The following is a 14,640-nucleotide window of genomic DNA, read 5'->3' as shown; positions in this document are numbered from 1 at the left end:
CTATTTGCACCATAGTTTACTCTAATTAAAAACTGTGTCGGCTTCCCGTTTGAATGGGGAGACGTGTATATGCATATACGTTGCAGACAACCTCTTAAAGATTGTTCCTTCTCTGTCTGGTCCTTGTACTTCAAATGATCTATTCTGTGTGTGTTTATGTGCATCTAATGGTTATTGGCAGGCTGTCTCGCTGCCGTGAATCATTTTTTAATGGTTTGAAAGAAAAATATTTTCCAGTTTGCATTTCTTTGGATTTGTGGTGCTAATCATGACTTCAAAAGACTAATTACAAAAGTGTCAAATTAAATAAATGTGTAAGCTTACTACATTCACATAGTTAATTAAAAAAATTAGAAAGTAAATTTTATACTGTTAAAGTAATAAGCATTTGCTATGCAATAGGTCTCGCATTTATGGGAGTTTGAGATGTTGGCATTGTAAATGACAATGCCTTTTTTTTTATGTGTTTTTAAATCCGATAAATAAAAGGTATTGTCATTTACAATGCCAATAGCTTAAATGTTCACAAATGTGAGACCTATTGCATTGCAAATGCGTGCTATAACATTTTTAAAAAAGCGTTAGGAGAGAGCGTGTCCTACCTGCAACAGCAGGCAGGACAAAGGTATTTGAGAAAATAGTGCTTGGTGTCTGTAGTTAAAGCCTAACGAGTAACAACACACATAACAGGGGGTGTCGCCATGGGTGGTTACAAAATAGACAAGGAGGTACTAGGGAGGGTCTGGCCAGAAACCAATATACAGCCACAGTTTACAGTGGACAATGACACAAGCCAATGAAAAATGTGGGCGGAGCTTCAAGTGCCTACCTCAATACAGCATGCCTCGCAGAGCAGCGCATACACTACCCAGGCTCGACCTAAAAACGACATTCCCTACGCAGTCTAAACTGATGCGACAACTGTCGTTGTGCGATGCACTCGGGCTGTACTTTTCTTACAAAAACAGCAACTTCTTTGTAATCCACTTTTGTTATTATATAAGCAAAAGCCATACTGACGTGGACTATCCAAACCGCATGATACTGCGACATTCTCGTGAGTGAGAGCTGTGCTACTGTGAAGTAAATCTATTTTCAAAATGCTTTAGGGCCAAGTTGTTTTCAAAAACCATGTGCCCATCTCCTTTCCTCACGCATCCATGAGGAAGTGCAACAGATTCAAGTAGTAGGTGAGGCAGCATCTGGAAAAAACTTGCCTGGAAGCTTATATTTACTGTACATTTATCTGAAAACAAATTAGCGCAGACAAAAGCTTTCGTTATGTGGGGGGCACCAGTGGCTCAATGATGGACGCAGCGGTAAGCCTTGGTGTATCAAATTCTGGGATGGGGTTGGATCACCCCCAAAGGGTGGGAAGGTTTGAAGTCCGGAAGTAAAGAGCCATAATGCTGAGTGGGATGGGAATAGGATGCTGCAGAGGCAAAGCTGAGCCCTTCCCACAACACGAGTGCATCTCTTTAGGGCTTTCACCATCATACTACTAGAAAGTGTCAAGTGGGGTGTTTTCAACGCAGTAATTACTATTTACAATACTTCTTTAAGATCAAATTGTTTAAATACAGCTGTAATTTAACAAAGCCAAACAGTCACAGATAATACGATTAATTATCATGTAAGTCGCGTTTCGCAATACTTATTCATTATATTGGAATGACAATTCAGAGGGTAATTGTGAAGTGGAAAACAACTGTTGGCCGCGATTCAGGCAAGTCAGAATTCTTGACCCAGTTCTAGTTCCGTTATTAAAAAACAAGGACATACCCTTGTGTACTCACTTTACAACCTTTATTGCCTCAAGTTAGTTCCACAATATAATGATCATTACATTTTCATCCCCTGCTTTTTGAGCACCTAAGAATTACTGCTAGCCTCTTATTCCAATACAGTCCGAGTTATATACAGAATATAAGCCCTGCTAGAATCTAAAGTAGTTCTATTACTAGCCCACTGTTTAAATATGATTGTTAAAATGTCCTTTCTGAATTTTAAATGTTGTTGCCAATGAATCTTGCTCAGTCCTTTAATTAAAGAAGTATAATAGGTCACTATATAGAAAACCTGCACAAACTTCCTTGCCTGCCCAAAATCCATGTAGCTCACTCATTTTACTCATGTGGATAGATTTTCTGGGGGGTGACTCCCTGTACTGTGGGGGTGCAGGAAGGAAAGCCAGGTATGGACAGTTGTGCACACCTCAGCAGGGCAGCTGACATTTGAATAGATATAACTAAGGCAACATGTACCCCTATCCAATATATATTAAGCAAAATAAAGCAAGGATCTAGGTTACAGGTATTCTATTATATAACGTATTGCGTCACTGAAAATAAAACCAGTTGATCTGTACTTTCCAGAACCCACGCACAACTGCGTCTCCAGCGAATGGGCTGACCATGGCACCAGAGTTATTAGAGTATTCGTCGTTAATAGATCTTGAGAATAACAAAGCATGAAGCGCTTTAAGAACTTATCATTTGTATGCGAAGTAACTGCGAATAAAGTATACCTGTTTGCGCTGCATGTCACACTTTAGATTTAGAACCTCTACAGACATGGACCTATAGACCACTGTTCGACAGCTAAAATAGAAGGGTGACAGTCCGTGCAAAGCCTTGAGAAAGAAGGCAGTGCTGCATTTTTGGCTTTGAAATTCTGACTTTCCTGCTGAAAGTGTTAGAATTGAGACCCCTGATGTGATATTTAGATTCTTTCTCCCATGCCTCCCATAAACGTGGACAGATTCAAATGGAAGAAAATCGTTGCTGCTGCAGGGGATACTAAATGAAAGTCCAAAGTTAAACCACTTGGGCACTGTGTCACAAATGCCTGAGTGCTACATCCAAGGACTGACTTGCGCACTAGACTCCAACGTTGTGTGTGGGTCATCAATCCAGGGAGCATACACGTTGAGTGAGAGACAGGCAGCGACCCCCATCAGATCCACGCCCCGGGGCATGGGCCCTGCCTGAATATCACATAGCTCCTACGTGCACTCAGCCCTCCCAAGCAAAGTTGGCATCAACAGAGTATTGGTGTCACAACTAAGACTACCAACAGTCTGACTGGCCGAATGCCACAGCTAAGCTATGACCCGACTGAGAAATTATGAGGGAGGGTTTTGCTCCACCCCATAAACCCTCTATCGCCTGAGCCCAAAGCTACTCCTCTGTCAAGGCTGGGCTAAATAAAAAAAATAAAAAAGGAAAGGATTGTGTAATATCCTCAGGTCATGGTAATATGTTCCCTTTAATTCTGTACCTAGCTGCTCAGCCAGTGTGAGTGTTCCGCGTAGAATGTTAGTGTGAGTGGAATGCTTGGGTGCCTGTGTCAGACAGTTGGGAAGATGGGCTGAGCAGCTAGGAGGCTGCTCCTGGTGGGGCCTGTTCTGGGCTTTTTCTAGCTTGCTGTTACTTCTACTTATGGATTTAATAAACTACATAAAATCATCTCGGCTACGTCTACTTCATCACCTGAACATCTGGGGCCAGCCCACTACATTTATAGCGACGATCTGGAGCTACTCTCACGCACTAAAGGTAGTTTGATGCCAAGTAATATGTGGAGTTCAGCAATACTATGTGTAGGTAAGGACCTACTACATGTATCCATGAAGAGCAACAAGAGCAAAAAGAATCAAGCAACACAACAAAAGGTAACCTGTCAAGCACGACTTAATTTAAAAAAAAAAGAATCAAGCAATTCAATAAAAGGAAAAGAAACCTGTCAAGCGATGCAACTGAAGTATAAGAAACCTGTCAAGCATGCCTGACTGCCCCACCAGTGTCCAATACACCGGACAGCCCAAGCCCAGGCGTGCTGTCATGTCATCTTGGTGTCTTCAACAACCAGAAATTCAACATCAAAGCTGTCTACGTTTGTCAGGAGAGCATAGTTCACAAAGAAGGTACATGGTGCAACAACCAACGTCAAGGTTCCAACTACTAATGGACAATGTGCCTCTGTAAACAAGGCAATTGGTGACTACCTGTGTTTTGGGAACAAGTGCGATGTTATTGACTCTGAACTACATTGGATGTTGGATTTCTAACTTATTTCATATGCTCCTTCGTGATAGCGCTGAACCTATGTGAGAGTCACTTGTGCCACTGCCTGTTTGGTTTTTCTACTGACGCTTTAACTGTTGTTACAGTTCAGTTCACAGAGTCTCTGCAAGATGAAGTGGTCACTTGCACTGTGACCATAGAGAGTTTTAAAGACATATTCAATTGTTTTGAGGTTGGTTGCGGGGTCAGTTGCGAAGACGGTTGTGCATCGTTTAAAAATTCAAATTGGCTCGCGCAACTTAGCATGATCAATGTCGCGCGGAGTCTCTCTTCAAGCTTCTATGACGTCTTGAGCTCTTTGGGTGTTCATAGCTGCATATGAGCGTTTTGAAGCAGGTGTGCGCCATATGCCACCCGGCATGCGTCTCTTGTGCGTCTCGCCATATTAGAGTTGGTGGATCCAGGCATTTTACTTTGCATATTCGTGTCTGCTTATGGATTGTCACCAAGAACTGTCGCACGCCTGTCCATCTTCACGGTGACAGGCACACCTATGACTATGGTTAATTAACATGCTATGGTTTTAATCATTTAAAGATAGCAGTGTGTTTTCTCAGACATGTCATATTTATGCTGGTATCCTATTTCTTTTGTTGGGTTCTCTCATCCTCATGACTGCACTACAGTGATGTGTTCATGCATGTTCTCTTTACAGTTCTTGTATCCCTGTTTAAGGGATGGCGTGGGTTCTCAGTCTCATTTTCCATCCCTTCAGATTTTGTATCCCTGCCTAAGGGATAGGAGTGGGTTTTAGTCCCATTTCCTATTAAGATGTGTTATCCCTGCTTAGGGATGGGAATGGGTTTTTAGTCCCATGACGCCATGTTTCTGATATGTTATCCCTGCCTAAGGGATAGGAGTGGGTTTTTAGTCCCATTGCCCTATGTTTCTGATATGTTTTCCCTGCCTAGGGATGGGAGTGGGTTTTTAGTCCCATCACCCCAGTTCACAGTAATTTACATGTGCCATGGGTTTTAGCCCCATTTTTTCTGTTTAAAGGGGGTGTCAGTCCCACCTTTGTTATGTTGGTGTTGGGTGTCAGTCCCTTCATTTCAATATTCGCTGTCGTGTGTGTGGGTAGCCATCTTTTGATGCCACACTGTGCTGCATTCTGTTTTTCCTGCTGCACAAGTCCTTGGGTTATAGTCCCATGCGACGTATTCTGTACACTTGGGTGTCAGTCCCAAACAATCTCTGTGTTTTTATTTTATTTTAGTCCCATAGTGTTCCTCTCATGAGGGGTGGCGTATTGGGTTTTTGCCACAGTCTTCTCACGTGAGAAGTACTTCCTTGGGTTTCGTCCTACCCATTGTACTTTTGTCTGGGTTAAGTTTAAGTGAGCTCTTATTTCACTTCTTAAATTTTCTTTGTTCAGTATTAAAGGTGGAGGATGGTGTTAGTGTGTTTACCTATCCTTTCATCCTTCCTTCCTCCTTAGTGTGTCTGTTTTCCCTCTCGTGATGTATTTCATTATGCATTCCTGGGTTTATGGTCTCTTTACATCTTTTGTACATTTCTGTGTATATTTGTTTCATTTTAGTTTGGGTTTAGTTTAGGTCTTATTAATTTTCAGTGTAAAGGGAGAGGATGTGTAGTATCCTCAGGTCATGTTAATATGTTCCCTTTCATTCTGTACCTAGCTGCTCAGCCAGTGTGAGTGTTCCGCGTAGAATGTTAGTGTGAGTGGAATGCTTGGGTGCCTGTGTGTGTCAGACAGTTGGGAAGATGGGCTAAGCAGCTAGGAGGCTGCTCCTGGTGGGGCCTGTTCTGGGCTTGTTCTAGCTTGCTGTTACTTCTACTTATGTATTTAATAAACTACATAAAATCATCTCGGCTACGTCTACTTCATCACCTGAGCATCTGGGGCCAGCCCACTACAGATAGCTAGCCATTATTCCACAGGTTAGAGAGCTTTTGCTGCCATTAACCATAAAATGTGGAAGAAACTCTAAACGGACAACCACTGCGATAGAACGTTGCATGGTGAAATCGTGGACTGGAGGGAGGGACTGTGGGTACAAACGCCAAATGTTCTGAATTCCCATAGGGAGAAAAAGGTTAACCACTTCATTGCATATTGCGAAGTGTTCTTGTTCTCTGAATTACCTAATCACTGTGGATGATGTGAACGCCTCACCAATACTCTGAAGACAGAAACTCCTTATGGTGCTCATAGTGGGGTCCATGCAAGTCAAATCACATTGTACCTCCTTTGGGTGTCCGGTTTTAAGAAGTGCCTGGGATTGGTTAAGGCTAAATGGGTGCCGGTTGAGATAAGCCCCAAATACCGCAGTAGCCTACATTGCCATAATGAATTAATTTCATTGCAAAAACCTTGTTGCTTTTTTGGGCCTTTCTGTCGCAGGTGGGAGGCCCATCTTGCTATTTTTCAGAAATGTATAGCTTTCTGAATTTACCAGTGGTTTCAAACTTGTTTCCACCAAAAACTGCAAGTAGGTAGAAACCATACAAATAAAAAAATGACTACAAATTCGATAAGTGCACAAATGGTAAAACAATTGTTTTTTAAAGAACTGTTCATGAAAGCTGGCAAAAGGGTGATCTTAACATTGCAAACCTTTTGTTGATGCCTTTCTCAGAATATAACACATCATTCTTTGCACAGCACATTTTGCAGAAAAAACTCCTTTTTGCAATGTTTTGGTTATTTTCTTGGTTCCCTCCAAGACAATTCACATACCCTAGATATCTGTAGAATCACCAACGTGTGTGTGTGGGGCGGGGGGCATGTAACGTTAGCTTGTTTACCTTTTGTGGTAAAAAGAAATGAACCCCAAAAACATAAACAGGGCAAAGCGATTTTGGGGAGAAAGCGGGGAGAGTGGATGGGGGTGGGGAGGGGACCTCAGGACTTAACAGGGTGTTAAAAATGATGGGGAAGCTTGTCAAGAGAAAGTGACTGCTCTTGATGAAACACCAGAACGGAGAACCTCCTCACTGTAGTTCCAGAGTTAGTAATAGATGAGGAACAATGAAGTAGGGTGATGGATCAGCACAAATCACAGTGGAATTAATTTGGCACAAGCTTGGTGTCAATAGTTAGAAACCGAGATCCATGCAACGTTGCATTTGTTAAGATATTTTACTTTTAACTTTAAGAGCAGAGCTATTGAGTGCTCTATGAATTTGGGTTCCTTAAGACCATTGGCTCTGCAATAGACTTCCGAAAATACTTGAATGTAAATAAAATATTTATTACTTCATACTGTGGAAACATGAAAAACGTAATTGGTGTTGTCATTTTTTAAAAAGATTTATAAGACTTTACGTTTTTGTAGTGGAGACCTGAATTCATTCTTTACAAGGTTATAACTGGTCTGTGGCATGCTGGCAACTCTGTGTACTCATTTGCCTGTCTCACATCACTTGTTTGGTTGTTAAAAATAATCCTTTTATTTTGCAGATAATGGAACTTTGTGGTGCAACAAGACTTGGATATTTTGGAAGAAGTCAGTTTTATATTGCCTTGAAATTGATATCAGTGGCACAGTCTGGTCTTCCTTTAAGAATGGACAGTTTAAATACAGGTAAAAAGGTTTTTTGTTTTTGTTTTAAATGTCACTGATCCAAAGGAAGCCTAGTCTTTGGGAATGTATCACTCCTTTATTACGTACATTTATGATGAATCCCCCGCCAAAAAATGGAGTGGGCTTGGGAAAGTGAACTACCAACAGAAGAGGTTGCACCACCTGCTCTAGCTTCAGATTCCTTTATTTAATCATACCCATTTTCTAATGCAAAACACTGAGCCCTTTCACCCTGATGTCTTTAAAGAGGGCAAGGAGTGGAGTGTTTGTCGCACCTAACAAGTTCCTGTGTGGTTCAGCCAAAGCTAGATGTTCCACAAGGCCACGCATATTACATTCCTGTTGAGAGACTGCTGAATATCCACAATGAGCATGCTTATTTCAGGAAAAGTTGACAACAGTTGGCGCCTTCAGACTGAAATTGAAAAGCACTGACAGCTCATGCCATAATCGGAATCCCATAATGGAACCAAAGGCTCAGGCTTTATGAGGTAAATTTTATGCCGGAAAAAAACAATAGGGAAGATTTTGTAGGTCTATAAATCCCTTCAAAATTAGCTGCTACTCAACAGAGTATTGAGGGGACTCTGATCTTCCCAAATTATGAGATTTTAATTCAGTGTCACCTAAAGAGTGGGAGAATACGTTGGTTGTGAGCTCAAGAAGAATGTCTAATACTCTTGTGGGAAAGATGTGCTTCTATGGTTATCCCCACTTTTTGTCTGTTGCTAAGCTGTATTTGATTAATGTGACTAGGATCCTACTAATCAGGACCCCAGTCTATCTGCTTTCTCCCTAAATTGTTATGTTCAGTACTTGGGTACACCCCAGATTGGATACTGGTGTACCCTTATATGTCCTTAGTATATGGTACCCATGTTCCCAGGGCATAGGTACCCTAGAGGTCTCCCATGGGCTGAAGCATTTATTATGCCACCCATGAGAGACTATTCAAAATGGAACTACAGGCCTGCCATTGCAGCCTGTGTAAGTTGGTGCTAGCACCACTTACAAAAGATATAGGTTTCCTATATCAAGGGTCACTGCACTTAAAACCTATAAGTCGCCCCTTCTAGCAGGCCTTTGCAATCCTGAAGACAGGGTACTTTGTTCTAAGTGAGAGGGCGCCCCTACATAAGCAGGACACCCCTGCAGCCTACAGTCCATTCTCCTGGATTGTCAGTGAAGCAGCCATATACTAAATAGAGGGGCACTGCGTGATTACGCGATGATCATCTCAAAACTGGCTACAAAGAATCATATCATGTTTGGTATCAAACATGTGGGAATCATACCCCCACACTGTAAATGGTGTGGAAGGTATGATTCCAAGCAGTGGAAGAGCTCTCCGTTCTGCTCTCAGTGTATCTGGTACCAGCCTTCTTGACCCAGACAGCAGAAAATGGTTGCTGCCGACCAGAGACACGATTCTGCCCTCATGCTGCTGAGCCAAGCTCGAGTAGGGGAAGGCAGAACAATAGGCATCCTGTCACAGGGAGCTGTGACCACCTCAGACAGTATTTAGTGTATTGGGGTGGGGTGCGCGCGTTTGCAAGCGCCACTCAGTCTGCATGAAGGGCACATTTGGTGTCCCCGTGCATAGTCCAGTTCAAGCCAGTCCTGGGAGCCATTGGCTCCCGCTCTGGCATGAAACTGGACAAAGGTAATGAGAGTAACCTCCCCCCTGTCCAGACCCTCCCCTGGGAGAGTCCCCTGAATCTTCCCAACCCTTTCCCTAGGGTACTTAAGGGCTTACCTGCGTGTAGGTCCATAGATTCGTCATGGGATAAGATTGAGATCGGGCACCACTTCTGGGAACTCTGGACTTCGTTTGGGCCGCACTTCGTCTCCCTTCCAGTCTGTTGCATCGTCTGTGCCTGTGCATCATACAGTAACCTTTCAAGGCCTGTGAAGCATCAACGACATTTGAAGGAATCTCCCTTGGAGTGAAGGTGTCCCTCCCCTGCATTCACAGGCACCACAACTAAATTGACCGGTCAGCAGATCCTAAGCTCCTCCAGACTCCATAAGGTTTTGTACCACAGGTGGAGGTTTTCCACAGCTCCAGAGGCCTGCCCTGCTCTCTCACCAAGTTTCAGGCCAGTATCCCTCGTAGGGGGTGCAAAAACAGAACCCCTGCGCACCGCGCAATCTTGAAGTTGCAAAGGCTTGTTGACTTCTTTCCAAGAAGATCTTTGGGCTCCAAGTAGCCCCAACCTCTAGCACCTCCAGTGACAAGAATCTTCGGCCACACCACATTGTGTGCATCGTGGCATGCTTCTTTTGGTGAGCTGCTTGAGGTCCTCTTGCGACTCCAGTGCCTTCCGCTTGTGGGTCTATTTGAGGGACACCTTTGTTTCTTTTAGGCTCCCCTGATTGCTTGGGTCTGCCCGACTCCCCTGCTTGTAGGGAGTCCCCTGGACTTTGCTGGTCGCGACATTGCTCCTTCTTCAATTCCTGCTTTGGTTGCTTTTGCCAAGGCTTGTTGGTGCTCCCGCTGGACACCAACACCTCAGCACTCGACATCCTTCGTGGGACAGCTCGTGCACGGCTCCTGGTCCTCATCTGTGTCGCCTGATCTTCACAGCTGCAGAGTCAAGGTCATATACATCAACACCCGACATCAGAGGGCATTCGTCTTCCAAGTCTCCTGGTCACTTCTGAGTGACATAGACTCTGTCCGCTCTGCTTGCAGGTACCTCTCATCTAGAATCGACCTTCGGATTCCACCGGACACTTTCTCCTTCTTCAGCAGCGGCACTTTCCTGAAGTCCTCCATTGGGTTCGACTGCCGTTTCTGACACCACTTCACACGTATGCATCCGGCTTACCTGGTGTAGGTAACGTGGGAACTAGGGTGTCCACGGGTGGGATGGCTCTCCAACCTTCTGTCTTCCACGGGGTTTCTTCAGGGTCCACTGGGAAAAGTCCTTAATCTTTAAAAATCCAACCGCGACTTAGACGTAGAGTTGTACGGAGTACGCGGTCATGTTCCCACACTGCACACACACTCCGTGGGGTCCCTCTTTACTCACCTTGGGTGGCCCCTTCGGTCCCCAGCACTTCTATGTTCTCTTGACCCGGTCTAGATCCGAGTCGTGGTTCTTGTACCACTTTCTTAGTATTTGGTTTGGTCCCCCCCTGGGGTCTACTGTGTATTTCATGCTATTTGCTGTGTTTCTTTCCTAAAGTATTGTGTGCATTGTGCATATCTCCGTGTAGGAGATATTTCTATGAGTTAGAGAGTATATTATAATAAATAATATTTTTTATAAATACCTTGTGTGGTTCTTTTTCACTCCATCTTTACTATAAGATTGCATTCTTGTGAAACAAGCTGCTTTGCACTCCTTCTGGGCTATGCCTGAAGGCTGCTTTCCACAGCTACCCCTTAGAGAGCTTTCTAAGGTTGTCTAAGATCTCTTAAATCCTCATAAGGGTTGTCTGGATTGGTGCAAGGTGTCCACTTACAAATGTGTACATCATATACCAGGCCAGTTTCTCACAATGCTTGATAGGATTATGTGCTTTATAAGGACATATATAAATAGTAGAAAAGAGTGCTTCCTTTTTAAAAAATTTTTAAAAAAGATTAACAAGAGATAAGACGAAAGTCCTATCTAAGATAATGGACCAATAGTGCAAATTTAAAACCAGTCTTTGCAAAGCTAGTAGGTCTGGCTTATTACTTTATAGTAAGCATAAAAGGTTCCTCACTTTCCTGCCCACATCACCCATTGTCTTACATGCACAAAACGATTAAGTATGCAATGCTCCTACAAATACAAGCGTGTGTGCTGATAGTAGTTATGATAGTAGTGGAGATGGTGGTTGTAGTCATGATATTGGTGGTAGTGATTAAGTTAAGTGTTGTATGAAGTAGGGGTGATAGTAGTGGCCTACATGGTGATAGTGATGCAAGTGGTAGTGTTGTTGTGTATCAGTGGTGATAGTGATGATTGTGGGGGTGATGGTGGTGATAGTGATAATGGTAATTTTCTGATGAGGTAGTAGTAATAGTGATTTTGCTAGGTTAGCAGTGGTAATGGTGTTGGTGGCAATGATGATGGAAATTGTTGCAGTGATACTAATGATTGCAGTGGTAATGGTGTTAGTGGTGATAGGATAGTAAGATGGTGTTGGTAATGGGGATAGAAATAGTGTTGTTGGAAGTGCTGGTATTGATAGTGGTAAGAGTGAGGCAGTACATTGTGTGGATGGATGGGCAGAGCAGAATATGAGACTGGCATGATCGTTGTTAACAGGAGAGGAGTAGAGCAGGAATAGCGATCACTGTGAGAAGCAGTCAAGTGCACACAAGTAACAGCAGGAGCCAAAATTTCTGTGAGAAATGATGAAATACAAAAGAGGATGGGTAGAGCAGTAGTTCACAATTTGACACAAACCCTTTACCTTTAAGTGGCCATCCCTTCTAGAAGTGTAATCGGGCAGTAAGCAGGTAAATGCCACCACTCACACGGTCTAACAATCCAAATACTGAATGGCTGTCCTGTGTCTGATACACAATGTGACTGACATTGTCTGCAAGTTAATGGCTGAAGGGCACGGATTAATTCTCCCACTCTATCATAGCTTTCCTTTGGGCTGGTCTACATTGTGAATGACACTCCAAGAGAGCAATGGCTGGTGAATGCAGACCCAAAGCCCCTTTCTACAAGTAGAATTAGGAAGAATAAAAGTAATTCATTTTTGATAAAACAGGCTTCGAGAACAGTTAAGATGTTTCAAGGCCAGACTTAGAAAGGATAATTAGGAGATTAGATGTGTAGCAGGAACTACACCTTCTCTCGAAAATGTGATTCCCTCATTAAAATGTTGTTTTTTCCCAGGAGGAATTGTGAATATATTTAGACAAGAAGCATTTGAGGTGTTTATATCACCGGTCATCTTCTTCGTATTCTGTGATGATGGGCAGTGCAGAGTAACTTGCTACATGATGCAAAATTGATTAATTCTGTGTTTAAGGGATCTGTTTTGTATAGGGAACCAGTAGAATATACAGCCCTGAGAAAAGAAAAAGAAAAACACAGGGATCAATAAGCAGATACCGGAATGCAAACAATATCTTATTGCAGACAGCTGAAGAATTAAGGATGTTGCTGAAAAATTAGCAACATCACAAGAATTAAACAATCTGGAATTTTTAAAGACCTCAAACAAGGATGAATTACAAGTTGTTAAAAAGACTTAACCTTTGTGTCAAGATCATATTGGAGAAAAATAGATTGTTTTGCTTTTCTTAAAGTTAAAAGTAAACAAATACTTTACTGAACATCCAGCCTGTTGTGAAGCAAGATAGCGTGATACGTGAAAGGGCGGATGATATCTTGACATATTTCTAAGGGTTACAAAATACCTATGTGAAACAAACATGACCATTTCAGTTTGTGAGTTCAGCCACGGTTCTCCTGGCTTACGCGTCATAGAATATAGTTCCAGTATACCCCTTGCACATTCCTATTATTAAATATTTACCTATAGTGGATGGGGTGGTGTTACCCTCCGTAGGGACCAGGGCCTTTAGACAGATCCCAAATATTGTTTAACAAATGAGGTTGACTCAGTCGAATGGTTAAAGTTGACAGTTTATGCATGCATTATTTTTAATAAAATTAGGGCTGGTGGCGAATATTAGTTGGTGGATGGAGTATCACGGAGGTTTAAGTTGCCAGAGGTACCCCTTGCGTACTGCTCATTTGAGTATTTAGGCTTTTCTTTGAACTAAACTGCTGGCTAGTGGTGGGTCTCGGAACCCCTGAGGCGCAAGGTCAAAGAGGAGCCAATTGCTCATCTTTGATCAATGTCTCTGCCCTTCTGGTAACATGATATCTTTCTGGCAGCTCTCAAAGTGAGCACTGATGACATCCTAATCAAGCACAATGCCAGGGGCGTACATCGACACTCCATATTACAGGGTATGTTCTTCGTCTGTGGGCAAGAAAATATAGAATTCAGGTACTCTGCTCTGGGCGGAATCAGTTTGAAGTCAACATACAGGGCGCAGAAAACCACTCTGGGATTGAGCCTGGATCATATGGATGTCTTGCATAGTTTGGATTGAAATTGAGTTTTTTCGCAGTATCGGAATCAGTAACCTTTTCAAGGATAGCAATGTCATATATCAAACACTCAAAGGCCTTTACTATGATCCTTGAGATTATGAGAGCAACAAAGAAGAGTTCTTCTGCTTCAGAAACAGACTGAGAATAGGCTTTATAATCTGTAGGAGTGGCAAAGGTTCTTTTTTCAGTGATGTTTGCTTGCTTTTGAAACGGAAAGGGGGGGGGGGGGGGGTATCCTAGTGCAAAAAGAGAAAAAACATGAGGGGGGGGAAAAAAGTTTGCGTCAGTAACTAAGGCCGAACAATTTAACATACCTACTGCCACAAGTAAAATAAGCTACTAAGAAAGAGGAAAAATCTACTCCGCCTTGGAAATGAACTACTATACAGCATAAAGGTAAACCTATGAAAAAATCAGGGAACAGTCCAACGCATTGGGGCCTAAAGTTAAAGTGACAGTTGCTGGATCCTTTACCCGACAATGGCAATCTAAATCAAATCCACAAGCTGGCAAAATAATGGAATAGATCACTGTATGAGAACACATCTCCTAAGATTCTTGTTCTCATAACTGTGCTTGCTAGAACTAGTGCTCAATAGCAAAGCAGAAGGAATGATGAAATGCACATTCCGAGGTGAGTTTGTAGGGTGAATTTGTGAATGGCATTTTATTTGCATTTTTGTGACAGCATTTGTATAGTACTGCATACCCCTCACTGGGCTCTGAAGCAGGTTGCTTGAATGGGTACTACTCCCCTCCTTTTACTGTGGCGAAAGATCACTGGACTGAAGATCAGCTTTCATCCTCTGTCCCAGTTGTTTGTCATTTATTGAATGTTAAGGGTGCACTCGAGGACTTGCATAGAAAGTAAGCAAATGGTTATAAGGTAAGCAGACGTCTTCTGTTGGTAGTTCATATTCTGAG

The 14,640-nt window shown here is 42.8% G+C and overlaps 1 protein-coding gene across 20 annotated transcripts in view; it reads left to right on the top strand.

Annotated features, from left to right (window-relative positions):
• Window positions 1–14,640, top strand: part of REPS1 (RALBP1 associated Eps domain containing 1) — an 894,243-nt gene that overhangs the window by 104,608 nt on the left and 774,995 nt on the right. For all 20 annotated transcript variants that reach the window (XM_085612456.1, XM_085612466.1, XM_085612457.1 and 17 more), the window contains one exon: window positions 7,510–7,633. In XM_085612456.1, coding sequence (XP_085468582.1) covers window positions 7,510–7,633 — 124 coding nt within the window. The remainder of the gene's footprint in view (window positions 1–7,509; window positions 7,634–14,640) is intronic.

The sequence above is a fragment of the Triturus cristatus genome, chromosome 6, assembly GCF_964204655.1.
Source record: "Triturus cristatus chromosome 6, aTriCri1.1, whole genome shotgun sequence".
Lineage (NCBI taxonomy): Eukaryota > Metazoa > Chordata > Amphibia > Caudata > Salamandridae > Triturus > Triturus cristatus.
The sequence above is the reverse complement of the archived record's forward strand: the minus strand, read 5'-3'. Positions and strand labels throughout refer to the sequence as shown.